This window comes from Salvia hispanica, chromosome 6 (assembly GCF_029641045.1).
Source record: "Salvia hispanica isolate PSC_SH4W2 chromosome 6, Shi_PSC_v1, whole genome shotgun sequence".
Taxonomy (NCBI): Eukaryota; Viridiplantae; Streptophyta; class Magnoliopsida; order Lamiales; family Lamiaceae; genus Salvia; species Salvia hispanica.
The window spans coordinates 8,874,021-8,887,555 of record NC_142697.1 but is presented as its reverse complement, the minus strand read 5'-3'; the positions used below and the strand labels follow the sequence as shown (position 1 = coordinate 8,887,555).

The following is a 13,535-nucleotide window of genomic DNA, read 5'->3' as shown; positions in this document are numbered from 1 at the left end:
ATCCAACAGTTCCTTCTCCTGCTCCCAGTCAAGTTACTGTTGACTATTACTGGGAATGCCTCATCCTCCTCCAAATAAGCATACTTGAGGCCTGGTGGAAGTGTCTTCAGTTCCTTCCTTGTATTATTCGTTTCCTGGGGCAAGGGATTTTTTTCTGCAATATCAGGTAACGTTTCCTTCCCAGACTCAGGAGAATTCTCCAGACTAGCCACATGGGCTGATCCCCTTGATCTAGCTGACTCGGGATTTCTGCAAAACTCCATGATGGCCTCTGTTAGTTCATCATCTGTCAATTCCGTTGTGTTCATTGCTGCACACCACCCTACAACTTCTCGATCGATTAAATGGCTCAACTCCGAGTTGTCAATTTGTTCCTGTATCAATTCTGTCTCAAGATATTCTTGGACCAAGGGGTTAACAACATCTATAGGATACAAATTCTCAACATCCAATGGTCTTTTCATTCCCTCATCTATGCTAAATGTATATTTTTTCCCATTATAATCTAAGCAAATTGTTCCATCGAAGACATCGATAATGGTCTTAGCAGTGCGCAAGAATGGTCTCCGTAAAAGCACACCACTAGACTCAGCAGACTCATTATCATTCATTTTGATAACATAGAAATCAGCAGGGTATAGAAAATCATGCACCTTGACTATGACATTTTCTAACACACCTTTAGGACGGATGCAAGTTCTATCTGCTAACTGGATTACCACCTTAGTGGCGACCATCCTAAACCCTGTCAGTTTCTTGTAGATTGAAAGCGGTAAAACATTTATAGACGCCCCTAGATCACACATAGCATGCTCGACTTTGATATCCCCTAGAGAAATAGGTAATGTGAACATACCTGGGTATGTGCATTTCGAAGGCATCCTTCTCTTTTGTATCACAGCAGACACGTTCTCCCCGATCACAATCTTCCCGTCCGGCTTGGTCTTCCCTGCTATGAATTCCTTAATGAACTTGCTAAAGGCAGGCATCTTCAGGGCTTGCAAGAAAGGCAGGTTGATTTCCAGCTTGCTAAAAATCTCCATGAGGTCCTCTGTATCATCCTTCTTTTTCTTTGCTTCCCCTCGGTATGGAAATGGCTTTGCCCGCTTAACCGCATTTGTGGAACTCCCAGCTAGGGGTTCGCCAGCTTCCCTACTTCCTTCTTTTCTTACTAACTCAGGCTCTAGATCTAGGAAAAATGGATCAGCTGATCGAGGTAGAGATCCCCCTAAATCTCCTTTCTGGAGGTCATCCTGAACAGGAACTTCTCTGGGTCTAGGGCTAGCTCCCTGACTCTCCTTCCCCTTACTTGCTTGCGCGGAACTTCTTCGTTGATTTCCAGTGTCGGTCCTTCATAGCCCCTCCTGGATCTCAAGGTGATGTGACTAATGTTTGCTCAGTCAGGTGGCTTGACCGTGGCGGGAAGTTTTCCTTCATTGCCCCGCATCTCATTCAAAGAAACCGCGATCTGGGACAGCTGTTTTGCCATCATGTCCATGGCGGCTTTGTGTTCCGACTGAGCGTCTTGCAATTTGTGCACCACGTCGTTGTTGGAATGCAAGTTATTCTGCATGAACTACTGTGAATTCACTAGGTCGTGGACCATGTCATCCAGACTCCTTTGTGGCCTAGAGTTGAATTGATTAGAATTTGATCCTTGACCTTGGTTCTGTCCTTGGGTTTATCGATAGTTCCCCTGATTTCCTTGGTGGTTATTGTACTGGTTGCTAGACCCTTGATTCCCTTGGTGATTTGGTTGGGAATTCTGATAGTTCCCTTGGTTATTCCTCTGCTGAGGTGGCACATATGAGTTCCCTGGATTGTTCTGATTCCTGTTTCCCCAATTAGTATGATCCTGATTCTTGTACCCCAGTAGCAGTTGCCCTTCTTGATTTTTCCCCGACCAGTTGGACTGCCTCTCTGGAGGGTGTGCATAATTTGTGAGCTGCAGTGGGGGCGGCTGACTTTGATCATTGTCAGTCCATCTAAAATTGGGGTAAGTTCTCCATGGGGCCTCCCTTTGTCTCCCTTGGTTCCAACTTCCATCCGGATTCCAGCTTCCCATTGAATTCGCCTGGGCTTGGCATTCCCCTTCACAAGGTTGACCATAATAAGGCTGAAGTTGCCTTTCCTCCGGACCAGGGGGTTTCTCATTTTCTGATGGAGCATGAGGATTGTACTTCTCAATTGCATTCAGCAGTGCTTTCTCCAATTTATCTATCATGTCTTTCACCTTCTTGTCATCTTATTCTGTTACTGCATTAGCTGATCCCCTTCTCAAAATGCTTCGCGGGTTATCATAGGCCTTCTTCGCCTCGATCAATCTTCCCAAAGTTTCTCTGGCTTCACTTGCTTTATTCTTGGTAAAATTTGCCTCGCTCGAGGAATTCATCAAGTCTTTTGATTCAGGGTTTGCACCTTCGTAAAACAGATAGTAAGTCTCTGCCTCGATCATCCTGTGGTTCGGACAAGCATCCAACAGTCCCTTGAACTGGGATCAATAAGAGCTCAGAGACTCATCATATTCTTGCTTGCACTCCTGGATCTCCTTCTTCAAGGCGTTTGTCTTGTTGGACGGGAAAAAATAATCCAAGAACTCCAGCTTGAAGTCCTTCCATGTGTTGATCGAGTCTGGTGGGAGCCTCAACAGCCAAGTATTAGCCTCCCCCTTGAGGGCAAACGGGACTGCACGCAAGCGGTAGTCCTCCTCAGTCGCCTCGTTGGGCCTCTTTTGAATGCTGCACAGCTTACTAAACTCGTTTAGGAATTCGTAAGGACATTCGTTCCTTCGTCCAGAGAATGTGGGCAAAACCCCGAGCACATTTGTCTTGATATCGATAGACCTCCGGCGCGGGTTTGAGACTATGGCATGGGCGGGCTCACGGTCTAGATGCGCGGTGAGTGAACCTATCTCCGGATCGGGATCCACTAAATGTGCCATATTCACGTCTTCCTCTTCCTCGGTCTCGGAATGCTCTGTTTCTGTGGACGACTTCGGGTCCTCTTCTCCTGACGAGTTCCACTCCTTCTCACTTTCTGATTCGAACGGAAACGGGTCTGCTGTCCTTAACCCTGATCTGGTAGTGACGGTGGACGTAGACTCCTTGACTTGCCACTTGTATCAGGCGTTTCTAGACCCAGATGAACTAGCCCAACTTCCAGAATGGAAGCCCGTGTTCATAAACTGTCAAGAAAAACAAAATAATAGAAATTAAACTATTTACACCAAATCCTCAAACGCATAAACAATTAACGCCATCCATCCCCGGCAACGGCGCCATTTGAAGCCTCTGTTTGCTAAGTACTGTGTGCACAGAAAGGAATAACAAGTCTCCTAGGTCCAGCGAATCCACTAGATCACAAAGTCTAGGAACTCACAGATCGTTGGAAGATCTCGGTCGTCGGACACACAACATATCGCTTCAAATAAAAACCCTCAACCACGTATACTAAAATTAGCACAGGGAAGTAGGGATCGATCCCACAGAGATGAATGTGTAATAAAGCATGCTCAAGGATTCGGGACTATTTTTGGGTTGGCTGCTGCCACGCATTTTTGGGTTGAGGAAATTAAACTAAACTTGGAGTGAAATCTGCTATGCTAACAACTAGATCTAGGCAGAACAGAAATCATGCATGAAAACCAGAAAACGAGACAATCACTAGATCTAAGAAACTATTTCCTAAATTACCTAGACCTGGGAAATAAACTGACGGTGGGGACCATTTGCTAAAAAGGTAAAGTACGGATGAAAAGCTGGAAAACAACTAACTAAAGTACTAACTAACAGCGACATCATCTTCTCCAATCAATTTGCATAAAATTTCAGTAGAAACAGAGATGGAACGTGAATCGGAAACGAAGCAGACTGAATTTAAAGCAATTTAACGAAGAACAATTAAATACTAAGCAGATCTACGGCTACTAGACGGAGTAAAATGAAAAGAGAGCAAAAGAGTTCGAAATCCATGCACAACTTGATTCCCTTGTTCAGATCCAACCTCGGATGCTAAATCCACTCCGGATCCAAGCATCCGACACAACTCCGACCAAAAGTATAGCCATAGCTGCAGATTCGCCAAATAACCACCGATCAACAACAACAATTCAGATCCACAACCTCTTTCCGAAATCAAGCGCAGAATTATCCAAAACAGAGAATAACATTCAACTGCCGAAATAAAACCTCAAACAAAAACACAGAATCGTAAATCAACACAAGATAAACACCAACATGACATAAACTAAATGCATAGATAATGATGAGTCTCGTTCTAGGCCTTGGTTACTGGTCAGTATAACGTGCTTTATTTGATAATATGTGCAAAATAGTTGCTAAAGTGTGCAGGTTGAGGTACTAAATCAGGAGGAAAGGATCAGAAGGGATTGGCGCGAAAAAGCAGCAAAAAGTGTGCAACTGGCCAGTATGAGCAAAAAAAGTGCAAACTGGCAATTATGGGCAGAACAAGTGCAAACTGGCCAGGATGGATGCTACAAAACTAGACACTAGAAGGAAGGACTTGCTTGGAACAATCAACTACTAAAGAGGGGCAAAATTGTCATTTCGCATGAAGAGGCAGTCCTAGAAATTAGGGCAAGCCACCCTATAAATAGGAGTTGAACATAAGGAGGAATCACTTTTTTTTTTTATCATTTTATCACTTTTATCATCACTTTGAGAACACTTTTTTGGGAGAATAGCTCTATTAGCTCTAAGTTCCACTCTCTAAATCCAGCAGCCTGCCATGAAAATTCCGGCCACCAGCCGGCGGGGAGTCATCATGCCTGAATCATTCCAACCGCCGTAGTCCAGTTCCAGTTTCAGAAGAAGTCATCAGCCATTTACATGCTTTCTTTTAATGCTTTCTTAGTTTAAGAACTTGTTTTACTTGCATTTGTCTCGGATTTCAGTAGTTAATCTGTTTGAAGCATCTTATGGTTTGAATGTTTGAATGAAGTTAAGTTTTTATGGTTTTATTTGAGTTTCAGCTTTGTTATTGCTTTAAATCTCTCTAGTTAACTAGATCTGATAGTTTTATGTTGTTTAAGTGCTTGAATCTGCCTAGCTTAGTTAGATCTAAGTGTTTACAAGTTTTAATCGGTTTAAGTTTCACAAAAATGCATGGAATTCGTTTCTGCTTGTGTCTGTCACTCTGTCCTGTTGACCAGTATGCCTAAATCTCAGTTTTTCTTACTTCCGTTCTTGATTTCAAATTAAATATTACATTTACGAATTTTTGAGCTTGAGCATTTATCAATGGAGTTTGTTAGATTTGGTTAGTTTAGCTTGGTGAAGAAGAAAATGTCACAATCAAAGATACGTTGCTTTTGTTACTTTTTGCTTTTGTACTTGCACTTTTTTCAGCTTTTCTGCAAATCCAGCAACCAGTTTGCCAACATGTCCTTTGATTCCCTTTACCTTTTGTCTAGTCATTTTTAGTAAGTTTCGTCTAGTAGCTTCTCATATGCATAACTAGGTGTCCAACTTTCACATTCACGTACACATCCAATAGCATTAAGCATTTAGTTACCTACTGGTCAGTATAGGTAGAGTCTCATTTTAATTTTGTGCCTAGGTAGAACTCATCCCCAAAAGCGTGGTAGCTAACCAACCCTTCCAAAATGTCTTTGCAATTGCACTTCGCCTACATCCATCTCTGTGGGATCGACCCTTACTCCACTATACTAGCCAGTAGAAGTGGGTTGAGGTATTTTTGTTCACAACTGGTTTTAGGCACAGACCCAACGACACAGCTAGGTCTAGGCACCCTCCTGGCCAGTTGACACGCACACACAAGAGTCGCCGCCCTAATAAAAACCTCGTCTTGTCAGATAACGATAAGTAGCAACAACCAAATCGACTTCCAAAACAATGAAGTTCGACGGAATAAAAGTGCTAAAAGCTGAATGAAAACAGATTGTTTCTTCGCCCTCCGAGAGGACGGTGTTACCACTGACTTTCGCCGAACCTGAACCCCTTAGAAACCCTAAACTATCCCAGAATTCCCATTTCCCAAGTGTGTGTGTGAGTGTGTGAGCTAAGAGCAAATCATGTATATGGCGTGTGTTGCATGCTCCTTTATTTATAGGCGTTGAAGTGGGTCCAGCGAGGTATGAATAGTCTTTGATGCCCTCAGCTATTGACTTCCTTCTTCTAGCCATTTTTTTCTTTTCAATTCTGCTCACTTTCTTTCATTTTCCTTTGCTAGTCCATTGCCTCCAGCTCTTCCTGGATCTAGCGTCTCCTTCACACACCTAGCTTAAAAACTGCGTTAGACCCAGCAAAATAAAGTGTTTTTTCACCACATAACCAATGTATGATATTAGCCTTATCAACACTACATAAGTAATCCGGGTTTCCGTTTTAACTTTCATTTCCCGCGCTTAAGATAAAAATGTTCATTAATTAATTAATATCTGCTATGGACTTAATTAATTAATTTCTTATTAATTCCAAGAGTGGACTTAGCATGAAACGCTTATTTATTACTCATAGAGTGATCAAACTCCAACTAGCTAGGTTCCGAATAATAAAACCTCGTTTCGCCCCATAATTCACGTCAACTTCTCTCCCCCATATCTTCCCAAATCTTTATTTATTTAATTGTGGGATTATATTCTTGAACTCTATAAATAAAAGAGACATTATCAAACGAGACCCACCTCGCGCACGATTCAATATAATAGCAATCCTAGCACCGCTAGATATTAATCACCACCACCCAATATATCAGGATTATTGGGTTATGAAAAACCCGCACCATTTGATAAGTCAAAGTAATGCATAATCAATACCGTATGCTCAATGTTAACCTACATTGATTAAGAAACAAATATTTATCAAGACCTTGCCTTTCAGTAGATAGCACAAAGGCAAGTCTTGCTGTTAGATCCGTTCAGTGCTTTACCACACCAATGTCATCTTATTTCAGTAAGGCTTAGAAATATGCGGACTGACATTGCAACCTTTCACGATGGATAGTCTAATTCCATCTAGGTCGTGAAATTTTTCTTTTTCTTTGTTTAGGACTGACCGTGTTACCTTAAAGTGGACGCCGCCCACAACCGGTCTACTAAAACAAAGACTTAGACTTTGTTAAGTTAACTTATACATTTAAACATGCAATTAACATCCATTAAATGTAAAACATAACAACATTATGACAAAAATAATCTGTTTTATTCCTTGGAAAATAAAATAAGAGTTTTACAGTATTCAATTACTCAAAACGTAATTTCTAGTATACAAACTCTAACAGCGGGGCTATTTGGGTGCGAGCTATTCGGGTTATGAATTTTTCGGGTCATAAATTTTCAACCCTAACCCTACCCACCGGGTTTTGGGCTATTCGGACCTAAAAACTTTTGAAAATAGTCTCTTGTATCAAAATTTTCCTCTATAAAATTATTTAAAATTTTAGATATTTTTTCATATAAAATCTTCAAATTTTCAGTGTTCTTCAATAATAGTTGGAGAAAAGTCTTTCATCTCGATCAACTACAACATAAATATAGATAAATCAAATTAAATCAATCAATTTGAACTAAAGGTTGTTTTCGTGTCATTATTTTGGCATGTACATAATTAATTCTTCATGAAAATTAAAAATCACATTTTACATGAATCATTATTAAAATGATAAATAGTATACCATGATTTTGATGGGTTAGTTATTAATTTTTTCAGGATTAGCTTTGGACTTTGGTTGTGGTAAGACAATAGTGACAGATGATGGGACGATGGAATAATGAGTCTAGGTGGAAGTTTTTGATATGTTTGTGATGCTTGGTGTTGTGATTTTGTTTTTTATTGGGTGAAGTTTAGAGTGTATTGAAATGAAACTTGTATTTAACCTTTATTGGCCTGATTAGATTGGATAATTTTGCAATGTCTAATTTTATTGATTAAAACACTATTATAAAACAAGATTAGTGAATTTGTTGAATTATGGAACTGAATTTGCTATTTTGCTTGTGGTAATCTGTTTACCTTTTACCTTTATTTCTAGCCCCATGAAATAGATAAGTTTATAATTCTTGTTTTGTGAATATGTTGAAGTAGATGACATCTTCAAGTACTGGAGAATAATTATTTTATGGATTCGAGGAGACGTCAGTGCTCTATTATCAACATAAGCACATTTCGAATACATTGTTGGTAGATGGCACAAAGCATAGTTTTAGAGTTTGCCAGACAGAAACTAAGGTATGGGAGGTGGAAATGCATGACAATGTGAGGCATTGGCTTGACGTATTTGGGTTCAGCGGTGTGCTGGAGTGTAAGAAGCCGATGAAAATCGATAATGAGCTTATTGAGTGAGAATATTCTTTAGAATTTGAGTTAAATATTAATGGCTGAAATAAAGTCACTATTTGATGTGATATTTCACTAAAATGGCGTTGAGTTTAGTGTAAATAGTTGGTATTACCTTAATAGAATTAATTTTGCAATACTATTAAAAATATTTCTCTACTGCAATTTAAGTTTTATCGTACAATTAAAATTGATCTTTGAAATACTAATTTAATTACACTAGTGAATCCTTTTAATATCTTATACTTAAAATATATGGCAGCTGTCTTCGTCAACGACAAATGAACATTAAGGCTTGGAGGGGCCATGGGCCCACTATTTTCAAGAAAATGTAAAGATATTCTAATATTTTCATAATTATTATCGATAAAAAAAATGTAAATAGGCATGTTTTTTTTAATGTGAGATGATGTTGTTGCCCCTCATCTATCTAGTAAGCCGTATGTCAATCGGATACAAGTTTCGCTCCTTCATCACTTCACTACATCAATTGTAGTGAAAAAATAACTTTATTTATTCTTATATATTATTCCATCCATTTTATATTTAGGGTAATTGCTTTTAAAATCACCAACTTTCCATGAATTCCGGTTTTTCCCACGAACTTTAAAAAGTTCGTGTAATGCCACGAACTTTATTGTCGGTTGTTATTTTTCCATGTCAGGTTTTCCGGTCTGATTCAAACTGTTCGTTTCCTATTAAGACAATGTCCAAATTCTTTTATCTTACTATCGTTATCTTTGTCTTTGAAATAGCTTCGTGTCGGTACCTTGTACGCCTCAATCGGAACTCGGATCAAGAAGTTATGGCCATTATGATAGTACAAGGTCGCACAAAGGTCGCAGCCTTCATCAAATAGCCATAACTTCTTCATCCGAGTTCCGATTGAGGCGTACAAAGTACCCACGCGAAGCTATTTCAAAAACGAAAATAATGATAGTAAGATAAAAGAATTTGGACATTGTCTTAATAGGAAACGAACAGTATGAATCAGACCGGAAAATCTGACATGGGAAAATAGCAACTGACAATAAAGTTCATGATATTACACAAACTTTTTAAAGTTCGTGGGAAAAATCGGAATTCGTGGAAAGTTGATGACTTTAAAAGCAGTTACCCCTTTATATTATTAATATGCAGTTATGTAATTGCGTGAGGCGAGTGTGTGCGACGTGTGTCGTGTATTTGCGTGAATGTGTTGTATTGTGTTATGTACATAGTGTGTTCGCAATGTTGCCGCGTGTATTATGTGTTTGTAGTGTAAGCGTGAGAAATATTCAATTTTATATTAGATCAAATACTTATTTTGTCTATATAATTTAATTGTAGAATCAGGAGCCTTCATATTTATAAATTTAATTTCAAATTGAAACATGTTTTGTGTATACTAAATAATGAATTTGGAATCAAAAGTTACGATTTCAAATCCAAACCTTCAATCCCATATCAACGTAAGACAAAAAAAAAATACAGAAATTAAAATATTTGATGGACATGATTATTAAATAGAGATAAAGCAAAGAAGAATACAATTTAAATTTGGGAGAAACATAATAAGAATTCTATTTGTCAACTTGATTGAGCTTGCCAAGACCATTGCAGTTAGCGCATACAATTTGAGTCTGATCTTTTCTTGCCGCATTTGCCCTCAGCGCCGCCCCTCCTTTCCTCACAAATCCTGCTCCGTCGCATTCCGGGCACCTGATAATCATATTACAATTACAATTACAATTACAATTACAATTACAATTAATAAAAAAAGGAAATAGAAAAGTGTAATTTTTTTAATTTATGCTGACGTGTCTTTGCGGGAGAAGATGATGGGGAAAGCAGTTCCGAGCAACGCCACCGCGGCGGCGCCGGCTATCAGATACACAGTCCCGTCGGCCGAGACATCTCCGACGGCAGCGACCACCGTCAGCTGCTTTCTTTGTCTGATTTTCTGAATTTCACGGTGCAAAGAAATTGTTGAGCCGAAGAATGCATTCAAGGATGATTTTTTGATCGAGTTTGAGGGGACGAAGAGAGCCTGGAATTGAGCGACCGACGCCATTTCAGCTTGTTTTTTTATTTGCAGAGATTGACTCGGAATTTATTTTATATTAATAGTGACACAGATTTTGTGATCGGGTATGTAATTAAGTGGACACGCGATGAACAACACATTGAGTTTGCAATTGGATAATGTGGCCCCCACCTTATCCGGAAATTTTACAACTTTTTATTCGCCCCCATTCCACTTAGTTTAGTGTTAGATACGTGAGTTAAAAAATGTAATGAAAAGTGCGAGAGAAAAAAGTTAGCGGAATGTGAGACCTAATTTTATGTATATTAATTTTATAATAAAATTTGAGTAAATTAAGTTAGTGATATGTAGGATACATTATAAAAGGTAGTACTCATTCCATTCCATAGTATTAGAGTCATTTTGCCATTTTGATATGTTCTATAGTTGTGGAGTCATTTTCTTTTTTAGTAAAAGTCAACATATTGTTTTCTCAATTATTACTCTCTTCATTTATTCTCTCTTAATCTCCCTACCATTTTCATTTTCTACTTTATTCTACTTTTACCTAACCCACTTGACACAATTTTTCTTAAATCTCGTGCCGAAAAGAATATTGAGGCGTTACTTTTCGGCACAGAATTTAAGAAAGTGATGTTTAGTGAGTTAAATAAAGATAAAATACAGTAAATTAGTGAATAAAGTAAGAGAGAGTAAAGTAGGTGGGATTAGATGTTTTGTATTTAGCTAAAATGAGAAATGCCTCAAGTAACTTAGGACAAACCAAAATGGAATACTCAAGTAATTTAGGACGGAGGGAGTACTAAAAAGTAAGGGTCCAATTAATTGGGGGCGGACAAAAACGGAAATTTTCCCATTAATGGGAAACAAATGGAGTATTAGTTTTATAATGTGGTGTTCAATTTCCTAGATAAAATAATACCACGATATAATCTAAGATTGAGTTGTGAGATTATTTTAGTCATATGAGGTTAGTCTTGACTAATTATCTCATGATTATCCATCTACAATTGAATTATGAGATTAAATTTTATGAACAAAATACACTATATATTTAATCTAAGATACAATTTCATAAACCGAATACTTGTTAATAGTATATAAGTATAATAAGTTAAGTAAATGAAGGACATTTTATGGGAAGCACAGAAGGTACAACTTATCAACGGAGGAGGGAGTATATGAACTTCCGTAAAAATTGTGTATTTCTTGGGCCAACATTTAAAATTAGGTTTGGGCCCCAGCCCACTTTCCGCTTGCAAAATCTCGATCCTTCAAGGGAATTCGAGAAGCCCTCCACGAAAACTATAAATTCACCGATAAATCTGATGTTGTTGTTAATCCTTGTAGTTTAAGTTTATTGATTGTGAAGCAAAACCATGGCAAGAGAAGGCCCTAATTGGGAAGGTTTGCTCAAGTGGAGTCTTTCCCACGCCGACGGTACTAACACTACTCGTAATTTGAGGTATTTTCATAATTCCCCAATTATTTTTCAACCAAAAATATTGCTTAATTAGTTGATTGAAAGTATTGTTTCGATAGTAATTAATTTAATTTTGGATTCAGCGAGGAGGATAGAAGATGGTTTATGGAGGCGATGCAAGGGCAAACAATCGATGTTATAAAGCGAATGAAGGAGATTACACTTGTTATGAAAACCCCAGAGCAGGTTTTGGAGTCTCAGGGGGTGACTCCTCAAGATGTTGAAGGTGTTTATAGTTACAATTGACTATTTCAGTTTTTAATTTGTATTAGGTTCAATTCTGAATTCTTTTCAATTTTGTTGCTTGCTTGTGTAGATATGTTGGATGAACTACAAGAGCATGTGGAATCTATAGACAATGCTAATGGTTAGTTTTTATATATAATAATAATGTGTTTTTGATGCAAAGATACAGTTGATTTTTACTATGTTTTTGTTCTTGGATAGATCTTCACTCCATTGGTGGTCTTGCTCCTCTACTTGACTACCTCCGGAACTCACACCCTAATATTAGGGCGAAAGCGGCCGATGTTGTTAGCACGGTCGTGCAAAACAATCCCAGGAGCCAACAGTTGGTAATGGAAGCCAATGGTATGGAGCCACTGCTTACAAACTTTACTTCTGATCCGGATGTTACGGTTCGTACAAAAGCACTTGGGGCAATCTCTTGTAAGCATCGCATCCTCTTGTTTGTTTTGTGCAATGTACATTCATGTGATGAAGAGATTAACAGTTGTTTTTTTGCAGCTCTGATCAGGCATAACAAGTCTGGAATCGCTGCGTTCCGGTTGGCTAATGGTTATGCCGCACTAAGAGACGCGTTAGGATCTGAGAGTGTCAGATTTCAAAGGTATATTATTCAAACAATTTCAGGATCAGTGGTTTAGCCCAAAGTTGAGGCTGATTATATCTTGTGTAACTCTTGTGCAGGAAAGCCCTTAACTTGATCCATTACTTACTTAGCGAGAATCGTTCAGACATTGGTGTCATATCCGAGCTTGGATTTCCTCGCATCATGATGCACCTTGCATCGAGTGAGGATTCTGATGTGCGTGAAGCTGCACTAAGGAGCCTTCTTGATCTAGCTCGGGACAGATCAGAGAAGCCCATTACCTCAAGTGAAGATGATGATAAACTGAAGCAGATCCTACAAGACAGGGTCAAAGGGATTAGTGAGATGTCTCTCGAGGACCTAGGAGCCGCGAAAGAGGAAATGGAGCTCGTGGACTCTCTTTGGAAAGCCTGTCACAATGAGCCATCACCTCTTTTTGAGCAGGGTCTTCTATCCCTCCCCGGAGAAGACGCTCCTCCTCCAGATGTAGCAAGCCAGTATTTCCAGCCGCCTCTTAGAGCTTTTGCTGCAAACAGAAATCCGGATCCAAAACCAGAGGACGGGAAGAAGGAAGCGCCATTGCTATTAGGTCCCGGACCATCAGCTTAAAGAATTGTGCCACCAGAATCATTGTTTGTGGCTTGGTCCAAGATCTTGTGCTATATTTGTACTTTCCCTATTTTCAGAAAATAGGACCTTTTTTTTTTTTCTCAAATCAGCAACAGTTGATTGTTTGCATCAATATATTTCTAGTTTATTTATCGTTCTGATAGTGTTACCAAATCTTGTGTTAAGACAGTTTGATGAGTTGGGTTGGTCGGTTATAAACAATTAGCATGCTAGAATTGTTACAAAGGTAACACCATTAAATTCTCAAGC

The 13,535-nt window shown here is 38.9% G+C and overlaps 2 protein-coding genes across 2 annotated transcripts; one reads left to right on the top strand and one right to left on the bottom strand.

The window, feature by feature from the left end:
• Positions 1-9,728: 9,728 nt before the first annotated feature.
• On the bottom strand, positions 9,729-10,411 carry LOC125204762 (uncharacterized). Its single transcript, XM_048103489.2, has 2 exons — positions 10,115-10,411; positions 9,729-10,016 (listed from the first exon to the last, which is right to left on the bottom strand). The coding sequence occupies exons 1-2, from the start codon at positions 10,366-10,368 to the stop codon at positions 9,878-9,880; spliced, it is 393 nt and encodes a 130-aa protein (XP_047959446.1). The 5' UTR covers positions 10,369-10,411; the 3' UTR covers positions 9,729-9,877.
• A 1,249-nt stretch (positions 10,412-11,660) lies between these two features.
• LOC125207249 (hsp70 nucleotide exchange factor FES1-like) lies at positions 11,661-13,439 on the top strand. The gene is made up of 6 exons (XM_048106512.2): positions 11,661-11,806; positions 11,908-12,050; positions 12,141-12,191; positions 12,272-12,493; positions 12,572-12,674; positions 12,755-13,439. The coding sequence occupies exons 1-6, from the start codon at positions 11,721-11,723 to the stop codon at positions 13,263-13,265; spliced, it is 1,116 nt and encodes a 371-aa protein (XP_047962469.1). The 5' UTR covers positions 11,661-11,720; the 3' UTR covers positions 13,266-13,439.
• The last annotated feature ends 96 nt before the right edge of the window (positions 13,440-13,535 follow it).

What these genes read in the sequence shown, in the direction of transcription:
- LOC125207249 (XM_048106512.2), top strand. Translation starts at nt 11,721, where the DNA reads ATGGCAAGAGAAGGCCCTAATTGGGAAGGTTTGCTCAAGTGGAGTCTT. An exon ending in GACTCCTCAAGATGTTGAAG is followed by an intron (nt 12,051 to 12,140) that starts GTGTTTATAGTT and finishes TTGCTTGTGTAG; the next exon opens with ATATGTTGGATGAACTACAA. An exon ending in AGCACTTGGGGCAATCTCTT is followed by an intron (nt 12,494 to 12,571) that starts GTAAGCATCGCA and finishes GTTTTTTTGCAG; the next exon opens with CTCTGATCAGGCATAACAAG.
- LOC125204762 (XM_048103489.2), bottom strand. Translation starts at nt 10,368, where the DNA reads ATGGCGTCGGTCGCTCAATTCCAGGCTCTCTTCGTCCCCTCAAACTCG. An exon ending in ATCTTCTCCCGCAAAGACAC is followed by an intron (nt 10,017 to 10,114) that starts GTCAGCATAAAT and finishes TATGATTATCAG; the next exon opens with GTGCCCGGAATGCGACGGAG.